This window comes from Bombyx mori, chromosome 10 (assembly GCF_030269925.1).
Source record: "Bombyx mori chromosome 10, ASM3026992v2".
In the NCBI taxonomy this organism is placed as follows: domain Eukaryota; kingdom Metazoa; phylum Arthropoda; class Insecta; order Lepidoptera; family Bombycidae; genus Bombyx; species Bombyx mori.
In genome coordinates this window covers 3,705,173-3,721,717 of record NC_085116.1, presented here as the reverse complement: position 1 = coordinate 3,721,717, position 16,545 = coordinate 3,705,173, and the positions used below count along the sequence as shown (strand labels likewise).

The 16,545-nt window shown below is 41.5% G+C and overlaps 1 protein-coding gene across 1 annotated transcript in view; it reads right to left on the bottom strand.

Moving 5' to 3' along the window:
• Positions 1–406: 406 nt before the first annotated feature.
• Positions 407–16,545, bottom strand: part of LOC101737408 (integrin alpha-IIb) — a 33,439-nt gene continuing 17,300 nt past the window's right edge. Inside the window, exons 10-25 of the mRNA XM_012693949.4 lie at positions 15,106–15,315; positions 14,236–14,335; positions 11,637–11,825; positions 11,382–11,479; positions 10,904–11,000; positions 10,243–10,391; positions 9,606–9,811; positions 8,193–8,400; positions 7,115–7,278; positions 6,894–6,975; positions 6,451–6,549; positions 5,637–5,781; positions 4,293–4,395; positions 3,017–3,131; positions 1,488–1,559; positions 407–1,007 (exon numbers count right to left, since the gene is read on the bottom strand). Coding sequence (XP_012549403.1) covers positions 900–1,007; positions 1,488–1,559; positions 3,017–3,131; positions 4,293–4,395; positions 5,637–5,781; positions 6,451–6,549; positions 6,894–6,975; positions 7,115–7,278; positions 8,193–8,400; positions 9,606–9,811; positions 10,243–10,391; positions 10,904–11,000; positions 11,382–11,479; positions 11,637–11,825; positions 14,236–14,335; positions 15,106–15,315 — 2,145 coding nt within the window. The 3' untranslated portion in view covers positions 407–899. The remainder of the gene's footprint in view (positions 1,008–1,487; positions 1,560–3,016; positions 3,132–4,292; positions 4,396–5,636; positions 5,782–6,450; positions 6,550–6,893; positions 6,976–7,114; positions 7,279–8,192; positions 8,401–9,605; positions 9,812–10,242; positions 10,392–10,903; positions 11,001–11,381; positions 11,480–11,636; positions 11,826–14,235; positions 14,336–15,105; positions 15,316–16,545) is intronic.

Here is a 16,545-nt window from a genome sequence, read left to right as displayed (position 1 = left end):
TTCGGTGGTGATTAGGCCGATGTTTTATTTGTATTATCCCACGGCTCATCTATTATTAAGTGGTTATCGAAGCCCATAGACATCTTGACGTTAAAGCCGTTTTTCATTTCGAAACATACTATCAAAGTGCCAATTCAATGGTACATCGGCTGTCCTATTATTTAAAATTTTGAATGAGTGGTTCGTGGCGTTCTGTTTATCATTATTAACTTCTTGATTCATACGATATTCTAGGAAAAGTCTAGTTAGATTAATTAAGGGCCTGATAGTGGTTATTTATAGGAAAATAGGATACCAATATCAAATTTCAAGACCGGCGTTTAGTGTCTAAGCTGGTCTACTCAGCTCAGCCAATCACAAATCATCAAGGAACAACTAACATCAAGGAAAAAAAAGGTAAGCTATGTTTTTTAACAATAAATAATTTATTGAACAAAAGTAAATTAAACTTAGAGATAAAATCTATAGTACATTGTGCGGTGCACATACTATTTTTTCTCCTACCTGGCCGAAAGTTCGTGGAGTACCAAGCTGGGGTCCAGGGGTGAAGCCCTGGCCGGAGGTAGGGCATAAAAAAACAATTTAACTGATTTTTAATTCTTAAATAAACTACTACTAATTGAATAAGAACTGTCTGATGAACTCATCTTTGTTTAATAGTTCACTATTAAATTTTATTGCATTTTGTTTATTTCACTTTTACACTAAACACAATATTGCAAATTACCCAAGCACAACAATGGCGGAGGATTTTAGGTGCGTGAGAGCAGACGTAGACACTAACGCGCATGCGCACAAGTAACCAGGGAGGAAAAGTTACACTTTCTTCCCGTACAGCGGGACGAAAACCGAACTTTCGGCGTAGGTAGGAGAAAAAATTAATTATCTGTTCATATCTTTTACGATTGCGTTTCGCACAGCTGGAGATCTTCTTGAACGACGCTCAGAGCGCGAGGCTCGTCTTCTGGAAGTCTTCCATAAGCGGACTGCGCCATCATCGAACGTCTCTGTGTTTCGGACAATAAACAGTTTTATTTGGAGACTGAAAAATCAGTATCGCCAAACTGTTGATATAATTACTAAAACAATAACATCTCACAGAATTTTCACTTTAGATTTATTGGCCATTCATAAACATTGGAAGGTATTTTAAATGTTTAATGACCTCAAACTAAGATTACTTGCTCTCTCATTTATAGGCGGGAATCTTTATATGATATAACGGCTTTTCCATCCTTCAACTGGTACTCACGTTAGCTTCGCGGCAGAAATAGAATGATGAACTCTACTACCCACGGACTCTACCTTTCTCGAACGAAATATGTGCCAAATATACTGCTGACCGTACGTATATTGATGACAGATAACAAAATAAAGTTATTCATTACTAGTTTCATCTATATCGCCTAGCCAGTGCTAGGCGTTAATAATCTTGTGCAGTATCTCCATACAACTGTACTGCAATAAAAATTGACTTCTGTACTTACCATAGTTTGCCTTCTAATACTCTTTCTTAGAACCTTTGTCTTTTCCTTATTCTTCCTACGTAACAGATTTGTCTGAAACATATTAATATTATGGTAATTACTCGTATTGCAGTAGCTCGAATGAGATTACGGGCCCATCTGGTGTTGTGAAATCGAACTACCAATTGTATTATAAATATAACCGTGTCCTTCAAATTGAAAAGCACTGCTACGCGGCAGATATTTACATTGAAAAATTAACGCTGCGCTAGTAGACACGTGTCGATTCAATGGTTGCAAATTTTAATAAAAAAATATTTATAAAAAAAAGACTAACTTTCTGAATACTAAACGGAATTTTCGTAGGTAACGATATAATATTTACACACAAAGTATAAACAAAATATACACAAAGACAAAATTGTTGACAGATTCTCTCTTTTTTTTATAGTATTTTTCATTTTAAGCTATTGCATAGCTTTTATCGCGGGCCTTGGGCGCTGCGACCGAATCATGAAATTCCGTAACGAAAAAAACCTTACACCCCTCACTCCGCCTACCATGTAGTTCACGTTCAACACATTCACACGTTGCGCTTGTGTAGTGTTTGTGAATAAGCGCGTGGAGTGACGCCACACTGCATGCGCATCATGAAAAGTCTGCCCATCTCTCTCTCGCGCGGTCTAGCTTATGAGTGTGAAGGGGAGTTAATGTTTTGCTTTTATTAATGTTTAATATAGCGTGGTCTTGTTTTATTATTGTTTGAATATTAAATTATCATTGTCTAATTATATAATTGCATAAGTTGATAAAAATGCTATGCAATAGCTTTACCGCGGCAGTTCCCGAGTGCCACACGTTTTTTTTTCTTTTTATTTAAATTAACCCCAATCTTGAAATGTCATGTCGATCAAGTATGAATTTTTATCATTGAGTGAACACTAATACATATAGACCAATGTTTAATGGTAACGTTTGGTCTTATTTTGTGTGGGGAATTTTCAATGTGTAAGTCGTTAGTTGTACAGATTCTTTCGAACGTGGAAATTCGACATCTATCTATATCTATACTAATATTATAAAGAGGAAAGATTTGTTTGTTTGTTTGTTTCGAATAGGCTCCGAAACTACTGGACCGATTTGAAAAATTCTTTTTCCATTAGAAGCCTACATTGCCCCTGATGAACATAGGCTACTTTTTTTTATTTTTTTTTATTTTTTTTTTTTCGTGTCATGTTTGTTTTAATGTTTCCGAAGCGAAGCGGGGGCGGGTCGCTAGTACTAATATAAAAATATACAGTAGTTTTTACGGATGTTCCATTATAACTACTGAACCATGCATCCGATTGACTTGAAACTTGGTATCCGTGTAGAAAATACATGTACTTAATGGATAGGCTAATATTTATATGAGTGTTAGACTCCCTACACCTGTTGCGGGGGCGTTAATGATAAGAATCTTTGTGGGGGAGAAATATTAATGCTAATTTTAAACGCCCAGCGAAGCGGACGGGTGCAGCTAGTTGTAAATAAGATTTGAAAGTACTTACTCGTTTGACGACAATGCAGTATATGATGCTGAGAAGCAGTAGACCCAATAGCGATGCCACAACTATGATCCAGAGGGCTACCGTCGTTTTCTCGATAGTAACAGTAGTCACAACACTATCAAAACAAAAATGTAATACTGTAAACAAAAATGTTTTTTACTGGTGGTAGGACCTCTTGTGAGTCCGCACGGGTAGGTACCACCACCCTGGCTGTTTCTGCCGCGAAGCAGTAATGCATTTCGGTTTGAAAGGCGGGGCAGCCGTTGTAACTATACTTGAGACCTAAGAACTTATATCTCAAGGTGGATGGCGCATTTACGTTGTAGATGTCTATGGGCTCCAGTAACAACTTAACACCAGGTGGGCTGTGAGCTTGAAGATTTTTATTACATGATAGCTGACCCGGCAGACTTCGTAGTGCCTCAATCGATAAATAAAAGACCTAAACTTTTGTATAAAATAAACTTAAAACAAACAAAAGGAATCCGTTCGACGGATGAGAACACATCAAAGGAAAAACAAAATTGTTATTTTTATTGAATTCCGAGCATTTTCATATTTATCTACCTTTTTTTTTTATTCCCCTTGTAGGCAGACAAGCATACGGCCCACCTGATGGTGAGTGGTTACCGTCGCCCATGGACTTCAGCAATCAGCCAGGGGCAGAGCCAAGCCGTTGCCTACCGCTTAATACTCTCCACAAGCCTCGTTTGAAGAAGGACATGTCATAGCGCTCGGGAAACACCGTGGAGGGGAGCTCATTCCATAGCCGGATGGTACGTGGCAAAAAAGACCTCTGGAAACGCACTGTGGATGATCGCAGTGGCTCCAGGTAGTATGGATGAACTCTAATCCGGTGGCGGGCGGTGCGATGGTAAAACGAGATGCCGGTATCATCTCGAACAATTCCTCAGAGCACTCCCCATGGAACATACGGTACAAAATGCAGAGGGAACCGAAGTCCCTCCGCAGACCCAGAGGTTCTAAACGATCCGTGAGAATCCAAACGATCCGTGAGAAACTTTTAAACCTTCTCTGGACTTCCACAAATAAATCAAGACCAAAATTAGCCAAATCGGTCCAGCCGTTCTCGAGTTTTATCGAGACTAACGAACAGTAATTCATTTTTATATATAAAGATAGATGTTATTTATTCCTTCATCGTGAACATTTGTTGTAAGATTTAACATCAGATGGATCTTTAGTTTGCTGCCAAAGTAGTAAAAGAAAAACAAATCTCCAAACTAAACAGAAAACGTCAAACATGTCAGCTTACCTTTGAGATAAAATTGTCTTCGAGGAAGGCTCACTCCATAAACTGCCTGGGAATACTTCAATCTTCGACTCTACGATTAAATTCTCAAGGGACATCACGTCATCTTAAAAAAAAGAAATTGTAATGTTAACAAATATAATTATGTACATATGTTATATCGAAAGCATATTGTCTAAATAATACACATACTATAACTATATATGAGACAATGAACCTAAAACTAAACACCTTAAAAAAAGAAGTGTGGTGTCGTAGGACACCGGATAGGAACGAAGTTCCATATTATAAAAATATTAATTCTAAGTTATATTCGAGGTATAAAGAAAATAAAACTGGAGGTTTCGCAACAAGCCACGGTCATTCGGTAACGTGCTAACTTATTGTGGTACACTTCATTCACGGTTGTTTGCACTTATGCAATTTTTTGTCATTCATTGACCACGATCTCAGAGCGTTCGTTTGCGCAATACTTAAGTTTGCGCAATACTTAATAACTTAAGTTAAGCTAGTGTTTTGCGCAAACGCAAACGAACGCTCTGAGATCGTGGTCAATGAATGATACAAAAATATGTTATTTTTTGTACGTTATTACAAAGTTAAGTCGTATACTGTGTGCATTACTTATAAAAATCTTACGTTACGGACGTTTTTTGCCCGGTTAGGGTACCCCGCCGCATCGTCTCATAAGGAACTTCGTTCCAAAATACATGTTATTATGTATTTGCATAGTTACGTCTTGCCTTACTGTATTGTATAATTTCTCAAATAAATAAGCTAGAATAGATTTGGCTTTAAATAACGTTGACAGACTTCGGACTTGAACGTAATTACGTAGAATTGTAGTAGTAAGCTATGGTTCAACCCTTATTACTAGTACTCAAGATACAAAACGGAGGCTAAAACATAATTATGTATTAGTACTGTACCTTCCCATCCCTAGGGCACGTATTAAAGGAAGACTAGCGGATGTCTATGGGATGAATGAAGATGATAGAAAGTTCGTTATTGTATAATAGTTGGGACTAATAGTGGATCCCTAATTACTAATCAGGTCTGGAACTTTTTTATTTATTTTTAATGCCCTTGTAGGCAGACGATCATACGGCCCACCTGATGGTGAGTAGTTACCGTCGCCCATGGACTTCAGCAATGCCAGGGGCAGAGCCAAGCCGCTGCCTAGTAACATGATTATACATGATTTTTAACACATGATTTGTCGTATACTCACTATGATTGGATATTCATAATATGTATAATAACATTTCTCTGGGTGATTTACCCAGTTTGTTTAACCTCCACTGTGATTTGATAATTCGTAAGTCGTTTGATGTAAAAATCAATTACCTATTTTCGAAGGATCGACATTCATATGTATAATCACATTAATCTGGTCGCCTTTCACCAGTTTGTCCGCCGTGCAATTTGTCGTTATTTTGCTGTCCGTACTTATGATTGCACAATCTAGTTCGACTCCTGTCTCGGTTTGGGCCTAGTAAGAATTTTCTGTTAGTTTCACAAAGGTTTTTATTTTTATTGCTTAGATGGGTGGACGAGCTCACACCCCACTTGGTGTTAAGTGGTTAGTGGAGCCCATAGACTTCTACAACGTAAATGCGCCACCCACCTTGAGATATAAGGTTCTAAGGTCACAAGTATAGTTACAATGTCTGCCCCATCCTTCAAACCGAAACGCATTACTGTTTCACGGCAGAAATAGGCAGGGTGGTGGTACCTACCCGTGCAGAATCACAAGAGGTCGTACCACCAGTAACAGGTAAAATTATAATTGGTAATTAATATCTAAACATTTACAGAATACAGTGCTTAGCGTGCTTAGAAGTTCATATTTTTTCCTTCATATTCAATACGAATTGAGGTACATCGCACGAGAGCTTCGACTTGACTTCGACAATGGCTTTTAAAGCTATACCAACTTTAATATTTGTTAGATCACTATAGCATCGTATTCCAGAATTCTCTTATGTAGCCTATGCTATCATGTTTCGATGCGCTTCTGTATCCTCAAATAATGAGACATGTCATTTTCTCATGAAAGATATTGCGAAAAAGAACATAAATTTCTTATCAATCCCTACGATCTTGGTAAAAATAATTGTGCATATTATTATTATTAGAATTGAAATGTTTTGTAACTCACAATTATCGGCGTTTTCGTGTATTGCAGGTACTGAAGATTCATAAAAGTTATTTGGAGCGTTGGACCTCCAATCCAAGGGTTCTCTACTTTATTCCTTATCTAAAAATAATTGCGATTAGTTTAAGAACACATGTGAAGTTTTTGCTTAGAGTTCATTCGTTTTCGGTGGCGCTTGAAAATATCGCAATGTATCACAAAAACCCAAAAAGATTTTGTTCGAATATAGGTAGGTACGTTGTACTTTTCGACTTATCAGAAAAAAATAACATTCTTAAGAAAACGATCCTCCTTTTAAAAATATATTTCGAATATTAGATTTTTTTTGCTTGCGATATGGTGGAAAGTATATATTTGATCGGTCAATTCAACGATACGCATAATTCCGTAGATCTGTGAAGAATGAGATATATGACCAATATGAAATAGAATTACATAAAACTTACTGTATAAATATGGTCCAAGTTTTTCTGTTCAAGTTTAATTTCTTCAGCTGTCAATGTAATGTTAGTTCCTAAGCTGGCTCTCCTGTAAATTTGATAATTGTATATTATGTTACGAGAAAAAGCCACTGAGGATATGGTTCCATCCTTGAAAAAATGGCTACAAATATTGGACATAAATATTTAAATAGGTACATAAAAATTAAGAAACTTTAAAAACTTACCCTATAATTTCTATGTCGTCAAGATCTCTTGTTAGCTTATATTGTTTTTCGATCAGCGTAAAGTTCTGAGTAAGCTTGCAGTTACCAAAGACTTTTACTCTTATTGTTATAAATTCGTCTTTATTTGTGGCCTGTGTCATTTTCAGTGATATATTACCTAAGTCCTATAACAAGTTTAAAAGGGCTTTGTAAAAAAACGCCTTTATTACGGTAAGGATAGTACTTTGTACTAGGATCACTTGTGGCCATTTTTACGAAGTTGCAGCATCAGTTCAAGAATATTATACTTAGCTCTGAACGGCTGCCCCACCTTTCAGACCGAAACGAATTACTGCTTCTGCTGCAGAAATAGGCAGGATGGTGGTACCTACTCGTGCGGACTGACAAGAGGTCCTACCACCAGTAATACGCAAATTATAATTTTGCGGGTTTGATTTTTATTACACGATGTTATTCCTCCACCGTGGAAGTTAATCGTGAACATTTGTTAAGTACGTATTTTATTAGAAAAATTGGTACCCGCCAGCGGGATTCGAACATCGATGCATCGCAAGATATGCATCGAACGTCTTATCCTTTAGGCCACAACGACTTCAAAGTAACTACAAATTAACTAACGACTCAGTTTTACAGTAAATCCGCTATCCCACTATTCAAATGGAAACGCATTATGGCATCACGCCAGAAGTAGGCAGGGTGGTGATGCATACGGTTGCTCGCTCACAAGCCGCCCTACTACTTATATAACATATATAGCCTTTTATGACAGCCACGTATTAGTAGTACTAGTGTTGTACTATTCTAGGTTGACACTAAACTGCCACTAAAGTAAGCTACGACACTAAAGTACTCGATCATGACAATTTTCACATAACTTCACGATTCATTTTGTGAATTTATAAATTAGTCGAATAATTTGCGGTAGGCAGCGGCTTGAGCGATAGGCAGCAGCTTGGTTCTGCCCCTGGCATTGCTGGAGTCCATGGGCGACGGTAAAGACTCACCATCAGGTGGGCCGTATGCTCGTCTGCCTTGTAGGCAATAAAAAATAACAATACACTAATCATAGAATATTTACCCATGTGTCGTTTGTATGAATTGGTTTCTGTGAGATACATGTCAGCGAGTAGTCGTGGTGACTAATAGTGCAGCTGAGAGCGGGGGCTCTCACAATGGCCGCGTTGATGACGTCCACTTTAAGGCAAGCGCTGTAAGCCACCTCGCCGTGGTTTTTTATCTCCATTTTGATGTCCTCCGTCTCCGACGAGCCAAGCAGATACGGCTCTCTGTTAGAATGGACAGCAAGCTTGTAATCCAATATGAGATATATAAAAATGAATTGCTGTTAGTTAGTCTCGCTAAAACTCGAGAACGGCTGGACCGATTTGGCTAATTTTGGTCTTGAATTATTTGTGAAAGTCCCGAGAAGGTTTAAAAGGTAGATAAATATGAAAATGATTTTTTTTTGTTTGATGAGTCCCTTGTCGGAAGGATTCCTTTTGTTTGTTTTAAGTTTATTTTATACAAAAGTTTAGGTCTTTTATTTATCGATTGAGGCACTACGAAGTCTGCCGGGTCAGCTAGTATAAGACAAATAAAAATCATAACGATTTAACCCAATATCTCCTAATTTTAAATAGGCATTAAATTATTGCTTTTCGAAAACTTTGACTATCGATATCTGCATACAGATAAATCATAGAATCATTGGAACTTCTCCAATTATTGGTGCTTTAGGATTTACTTCGAAAAACCAAGGAAACCATGAATCATTTGATATTTTTTTTGCTTAAATGGTTGGACGAGCTCACAGCCCACCTGGTGTTCACTGGTTACTGGAGCCCATAGACATCTACAACGTAAAATCCCCACCCACCTTGAGATATCAGTTGTAAGGTCTCATTATAGTTACAACGGCTGCCCCGCCCTTCAAACCGAAACGCATTACTGCTTCACGGCAGAAATAGGTAGCGTGGTGGTACCTACCCGTGCGGACTCACAAGAGGTCCTACCACCAGTAATTACGCAAATTTGGAATTCTGCGGGTTTGATTTTTATTACACGATGTTATTCCTTTACCGTGGAAGTTAATCGTGAACATTTGTCAAGTACATATTCCATTAGAAAAATTGGTACCCGCCTGCGGGATTCGATCACCATTGCATCGCTAAATACGATTGCACCGGACGTCTTATCCTTTAGGGCACGACGACTTCAGTTTATGCACTAATAATTAATAAAGTATTATTTTTCTGTTGAAAGCTAGCAACACTGATCGAATATTGAAAATGGCGTTTCAACGAAACAACTGATGTTTTGCACTATTAGATTTTGTGTCGTAAAAAATATAACAGTAACAATAAAATAGGTATATTTTATTGTTACTGTTACTGTTATATTTGTTACCTATTTTATTGTTACTGTTATATTTGTTTCCTATTCTAAATTAATCTTCGTTTGGAAGCATGTTTGTATAAAGGACTGTACTCACGGAAACATATTGACGATGTTCAATCTAATATCAGGTAGACAAGACATTTTATTTTGGCATTGTGCGGCCCAAACATCGTGGCCTAGAGTCAAAAGACTGCTTTCATGTATACGAACGTGGGATGGATCGAAGTGCGATTGATGCTGAGGATCATTTATTTGTTTCGCAGTAATCTTAACGTTTATCGGCGAGTCGTATTGCCCGTCCTGAAATATTGTGCGTCGATAAATGCATTATATCAATAAAGAAGCGAAAACTTTACCCTTTCCGCTCTGCCTTAAGAATGTACGGTGTGCTGAGTACGAGTATTTAAAGGTTCGTGAAAGCGGTAGGCAGCGGCTTGGCTCTGCCCCGGTCATTGCTGAAGTCTATGGGCGACGGTAACTACTCATCATCAGGCGGGCCGTATGTGCGTCTGCCTAAAAGGGCAATAAAAAAAACAAAGCGTAAAAGCTAACTCAAATTTGTATGTTGTCGGAACGTTTGCCTAAATTTACGTACGTTTGCCTAGGGGCGCTGTTCCAATTGCATTCAAATTTGATTTAACTTTTACGCTATCGAGAACGTTAAAAAACTCTCACTTAGCACACAGGTTAATTATCGGGAGAAAAAAATCGTTAATTTTTATATGTATTACCTTCGGCATAAAGACACCGATCTGTTTGCAGAGGTTCTGTTCAGTTTGTTCATTTGTTTTCTCGATTTTCACTTTGTATTTTCCATCGGAACCCGGGTTACTTAATGATGCGTTCGTATTGCCTGATATTTCTACCTGCACTTCTATTTCTGTGGATCAAAAGTGTAATGTTCCTACTTCATGTGCGTATTGATGGAAGTAATTTTTTTTTGTCGCTTAGATGCGTGGACGAGCTCACAGCCCACCTGGTGTTAAGTGGTTACTGGAGCCCATATACATCTACAACGTAAATGCGTCACCTACCTTGAGATATAAGTTCTAAGATCTCAAGTATAGTTACAACGGCTGCCCCACCCTTCAAACCGAAACGCATTACTGCTTCACGGCAGAAATAAGCAGGGTGGTGGTACTTACCCGCGCGGACTCACAAGAGGTCCTACCACCAATAAAAACCAGTAACTTACAAAGAATGTGAAACATAGTATTTAAATTTAATGTTACCGCTTACGGTATATCTAGTGTGAAATGGCTACCCGAAACGCATCGGAAATATCACAAAGCAATTGCGGCCACTTCCTTTGATAAATTCACCCATATTCTGTTAAATATTTCTTATAATATGGATGTTTTAGGTACAACGATAAAATTATTCGATACTGACCGGCATATGCTTTTGCAGGCTTCTTTGGGTATGTAACATGCAGGCAAGACTTGAAAAGGAACTCTTTACCTCCACCTTTGTTTTTAATCACTTGATTCTGTAAAAATTACAGAAGTTTTTTGTTTTAAAAACACGCAAAAGTAAATTTTCAGTTTCATTGTACGATGTCTTTAAGACGAAACGCATGACCGCTTCCCGGCAGACACAGGTTGCATGGTTATATATCCATGCAACTCACAATATTCAAAGTTCAGCCATTACATTTTCTTCTCGAGTCGATGTCGACGCACGATCTCGCTCGCACGCGTCGGTAGGTAAAGTGCGGGAGAGGGATGGGACAGGATTTGCAAAAACCAAATTAATGTTGCTATCTTCCGAAACCAAAAACTAGCAGTTGTAAACCTGCGCAACCACAACCGACCGTTGAAGTGGTCTCTCGACCGTTCAAATTATTATTCAGTTAATTTAAGAAATTTACCTGTAAATCTGGGAATTCAGTATACAACTGCACAGTGACGTAGGCGAAGCATGGTAGAACGTATACAGTGTCATTGAATGGACTACCAATGGCCAATTCTGGAAAGGAAGTCTTCATTCTTATTACTAAGAACTGAGGATCCGGATCAATTATTTTATAGAGAAACTGCAAGTATTTTGGTTAAATGCAAGTAATAATTGTATATAATTAATATTTTGAACAAAAGTTGTTTTATTACTTATCGCAAAAATTTACCGTTACATCCATTTTGATCGTAGTCTTTCAAAACGCTAAGCGCTAGGCCGAATCCATGGTCCTCCGATTCGATCACTTGTAAGAAACTAAAAGGCTTTTTCTTCTCCTTGCTACCCAGGATTTCAGCGCCGCAATATAGATACACTGCCCCTCGACCGTCATTTTCAAATGGCGCCGCTATCGCGATGTCTGAAATTTAATGCCTAACATTTATGTAATATCCCTTTTTTTTTTTTTTTTTTTTTTTTTCCGGTAGAGGGCCGAACCTCCTATGAGGTCCCCGCGCCTAGGGGGCGCGCGGGGTATGTGAGACTTAACGATCTGCAGGTGTTGAGAGCAGATCGCGGGCCCAAGGATTTTAGGGCCCACCCACTAAACGACTCCCCTGCACTCTTACACCCGACGTCCGATCTCCGTCCGGGGTCAGAACCTGGACAGAGTAGGGGGGTTCCCGCGGTCAACACTACAACCAGACACGCGGCGCCACCCCGAGGACGCCCGACCGACGGGTCGTCGAGGCGATAGTCGACAACCAACGACGTCGGTCTCCGCGGTACGGCGGCCCTACCAGGCCGCCCGGGCGGTGCCGCTGGTGTTCCGGGATACCCCGCTGGGCCAGAACCAGCCTGCCAGGTCGGAACGCGATACACCGCCGACCGGGTTGCTCTTCAACAGTATGTTCGGCGACGACAGCGACGACGAAAATGCGGACCGCATCGCAGTCCGCAGCCGCCGACGCGCCGTCCCGTCCTCCTGGTGCCAGCGCGCTAGAGTGACGGTAGCGTGCGGCGCAGCCTCAACCCCCTTAGGTCGCCCCGTGACCATCACCGGGAGGAGACTGCCTCCTCATAGGGGCTGGAGCTGGACAAACGCCCTCCTCCGACCCCCGGCTCGACGGCGGCGGCACGGCGCCGAGAGGGAAGAAGAGCTCTCCCTCTCCCGTTCCGCCGCCTCCTTCTGCGAGATGGTGGACTCGCAGAAGTCGAGCATCGCCTGCCAGGACTCGTCGCTGCCGAGCATCGTAGCCACGACGGTCGGAAGCGACAAGTCCGGTCCTATTTTTGCAACGAGGACGCGGCGCTGCTCCGCGAAAGCGGTGCAGTACGCGAGCGTGTGCTCCGCCGTGTCCTCGTTGCAGCCACTGCAGTGGTGGCACTTCGGCGTCGGCTCCCTCCGGGCGACGAGGTGTAGGTAGCGACCGAAACAGCCGTGTCCCGTGAGCACCTGCGTCGCTCGGAAGGTGAGACGTCCTCGGTCGCGATTCACCCAGTCCGAGAGGACCGGGCGGATCGCCTCGACGGTCCGTCGCCCGTAGGCGGGGTCCGCCAGGCGGCGAGACCACGCCTCGAGCACGGCACGCCGAGATTGAAGCTTCCGCGCTCGAACTTCCGCCGCGCCGGGACGCGGCTCCCCCCTGGAGCGGAGATCGCATCGCCACGCGTAATCCGCAGCGAGCGCCTCCGCTTCCAGGTCCCAGGGAGGCGTCCCAGCTAGCACGCACGCCGCCTCGAACGAGACGGTACGGTATCCACGAACCGCCCTGACCGCAATCGCGCGTTGCGGACGTCGCAACGCCGCAACGTTGTCGCGGGTCAGGGCGTGGCACCACACGGGAGCCCCGTACAGTGCCATCGACCGCACCACCCCCGTGTAGAGGCGGCGCACCACCACGTCAGGCCTCCCGACGTTCGGCAACAGCCGACTCAGCGAGCCGGCGGCCGCCATCAGTCGGGGACCTAATCTTTCAAAGTGAGCGCGAAAGCTCCAACGACCGTCCAGTACGAGACCGAGGTACCGCAACCCGGTTGCCTCGATCTCGACGCGAACGCCTCCGATCACGAGGTGGGCCCCCTGAGGCGGCGCTCTCCGGGCCCCGTGAAACAACAGGGCCTGGGATTTATCAAGCGCCACCTCCAGACCCAACCGTCGGATCCTGCCGATGACGAAGGCCACCCCCGCGCAGGAAAGACGGGCAGACTCTCGCAAGTCCCTCCCCCGGGCCACGACCAAAGTGTCGTCCGCGTAGCAAACTACGCTCAGACCCGGGAGAGGAGTGCTTAGGGTGCCACGCAAGACCCAGTCGTAGCCGATGTTCCACAAGAGAGGGCCAAGGACCGACCCCTGTGGAACACCGCGCTGGACGGGGAAGCGGAGCACCGTCCCACCGTGCCCGGTGCACACGACCGACCTATCCTCGAGGTAGGACCCGATTATGTAATATCCCTGCCACAAGTTCTACATTTGAATAAAAAATATTATGTTATGTAATATCCCTGCCACAAGTTCTACATTTGAATAAAAACGATTTTATGGTTTAATCTTAAATATTTTACTGGTGGTAGGACGTCTTGTGATTTCGTACGGGTAGGTACCACCGCACTGCGTATTTCTGCTGTGAAGTACTTCACATAATGCGCTTCGGTTTGAAGGGTGGGGCAGCCGTTGTACTGTAAAAGCTGAAACCTTAGAAATTATATCTCAAGGCGAGTGGCAGCATTTAGGTTGTAGATATCTATGGGCTCCGGTATCCTCATAACGTCAGGTGGACCCTGAGGTTGTCCATCCATATATAAAACGCTATAAAAAAAAACCTTGGTACCGTCTTTTCTGTCGCCGTTCAAGTCTCCAATATTGATGATGGCGCTGCCAAACATCGAGCCTTCCTTTCGGCCAGTGATGATCCTTTTGAAACTTAGAGCCTGAAAAATGTTTTGAGCTATATCTGAATTAATTCATCAAGAAGCCATATCCTTCTTCACGTTAACACCTTGGCTGTGACAAGTAAAACTTCATCTGTTGCGGTACACCGCAGTCGAAATTCGCCCCCAACCATATTTCTACCAGTGCATGGTGGGTCTTCTCGACCCACTAGGACTAGGGTAGATTAAAGTACTAAAGTTATAGCATTTTACTGAAATCATACTGTATACGATTTATAGTATATAGTTGTCGGTAACGAACTATTACAAACACCTGAAACAATCGGTCCTTTTTTTAATACCTACGCTGATAGCCTTTAGAGGCTATTTCAGCTTCTCCTTGACGTGCAGGTGAGCTCACGGGGCTCAAACCGGAGTGTTGCTAACACTGACCCTAGCAAGAGTAGTGCTTCGCAGAATCTACCACCGGATCGGAAACGCGACCCACTGCGAAAATCCGGCGAGAAACTCATCGATCTGCCCCAGCGAGAAGGACATAGTTTTCTTCATCTACACCAACTGAAAGTACCTAGGCGGGCCGATAGGCCCAGTTCCGCAGTGAAGGTGTGACATTCAGCTACTTGTAGCTACAACACTGCTGTGAAGCAGCCACTCGTTCCGCTTCGAAACCTGGGACATCATTGGCCTCGTGTTTCCAAGTACCCATCTTTCCTTGACATTGAGACTTACTGGGCTTAGATTACCACTTAACACTACTTGGTTCGATGCTCGACTGCTCATATAGAGGAAAAGGAAAGGTTTTTTCTTACCATTGGTTTTTCGGCAACAAATACGTAGACAGCGCCTACGTTGTATTGCTTGTCGCTCGCTCGTCCCGGAGCTCCGACTAACAAGTCTGATCGTGGGCCGAAGATACGAGCCGAGCACAAACTAGCGCCAAACATCTCCCCGACAGTCGTCTTCGGTTGTTCGAACTTAAGTTGCTTAAAAAACCTCCACTGCTCTCCGTAAAATAAAACCTACAATACAATAAATCTTAATATATATAAATTACGTGTCACGTTGTTTGTCCGCGATGGACACCTAAACTACTGAACCGATTTTAACTTTTTTTTTTAATATTATGTGTTTTGTTCCAGCTTAGGCGATAGGATGATTTTTATTTCAATTAATGGTCGCAATATTTATTAATTAACAATAAAATGATTTCTTATGTTGATTATTGTTATTAATTGTTAGTTTCATAAGTCTAAAACAGATGGCGATTTAAATCAGTTTTATAGACAAAATTGTAATATTGTCTGACATTAATATCTCATAGATGGTGCGGTGTTAAAAATACTACCGTTTCACATAAGCTACAATTTAATGGCATAAGCACCACATGTTGCCGAGGCTAAAGTATAAGTGAAATTTATTTCGTAGTAAACGCAATACAGTGAAATCCAATTGTTCTTACTTTGTTAATTTTTGGTATTAGGATAGCCGGCCACGTGTTACTTACAAACAAAAACCTTAGCCACAGCAACGTGTGGCCGAGTCTGCTAGTTAAATATAGATAAATGTACTTATTGCATTTTCATAAAATCGGTAGACAAATTTAGGGCCATATTATTGAGGTTTAAGTCTCAAGCTTAGGAGGAAGTAAACTTACACATTTCTATTAAAAGTCACGGGGATAGACAGAAGATAGTGATCTATATATTAATACGTGAAGCAAAAACTTTGTATCCCTTTTTATGAAAATTGAGCGGACGGAGGAGTATGAAATTTTCCACACTTATCTATATATATAAAAATGAATTGCTGTTCGTTAGTCTCGCTAAAACTTAAGAACGGCTGGATTTTAGTTTTGAATTATTTGTGGAAGTCCAGAGAAGGTTTAAAAGGTAGATAAATATGAAAATGTTCGGAATTAAATAAAAATAACAATTTTGTTTTTACTTTGATGTGTCCCCCATCGGACGGATTTCTTTTGTTTGTTTTAAGTTTACTTTATACAATAGCTTAGGTCTTTTATTTATCGATTGAGGCACTACGAAGTCTGCCGGGTCAGCTAGTAGAGAATAAAGAGAAGAAATGCACAAAGCTAATGTTGGCGACAGCGGCGTCGCCCCATAATTATAGAATAAGTTGAAGAATATAATAGAATATAGAATAGAATAATAGATTTATATAGATACGTACATAGACATAGAGTTATAACAAATAGATAAATTATATAGAGTGCATATAGATAGATAAGTATA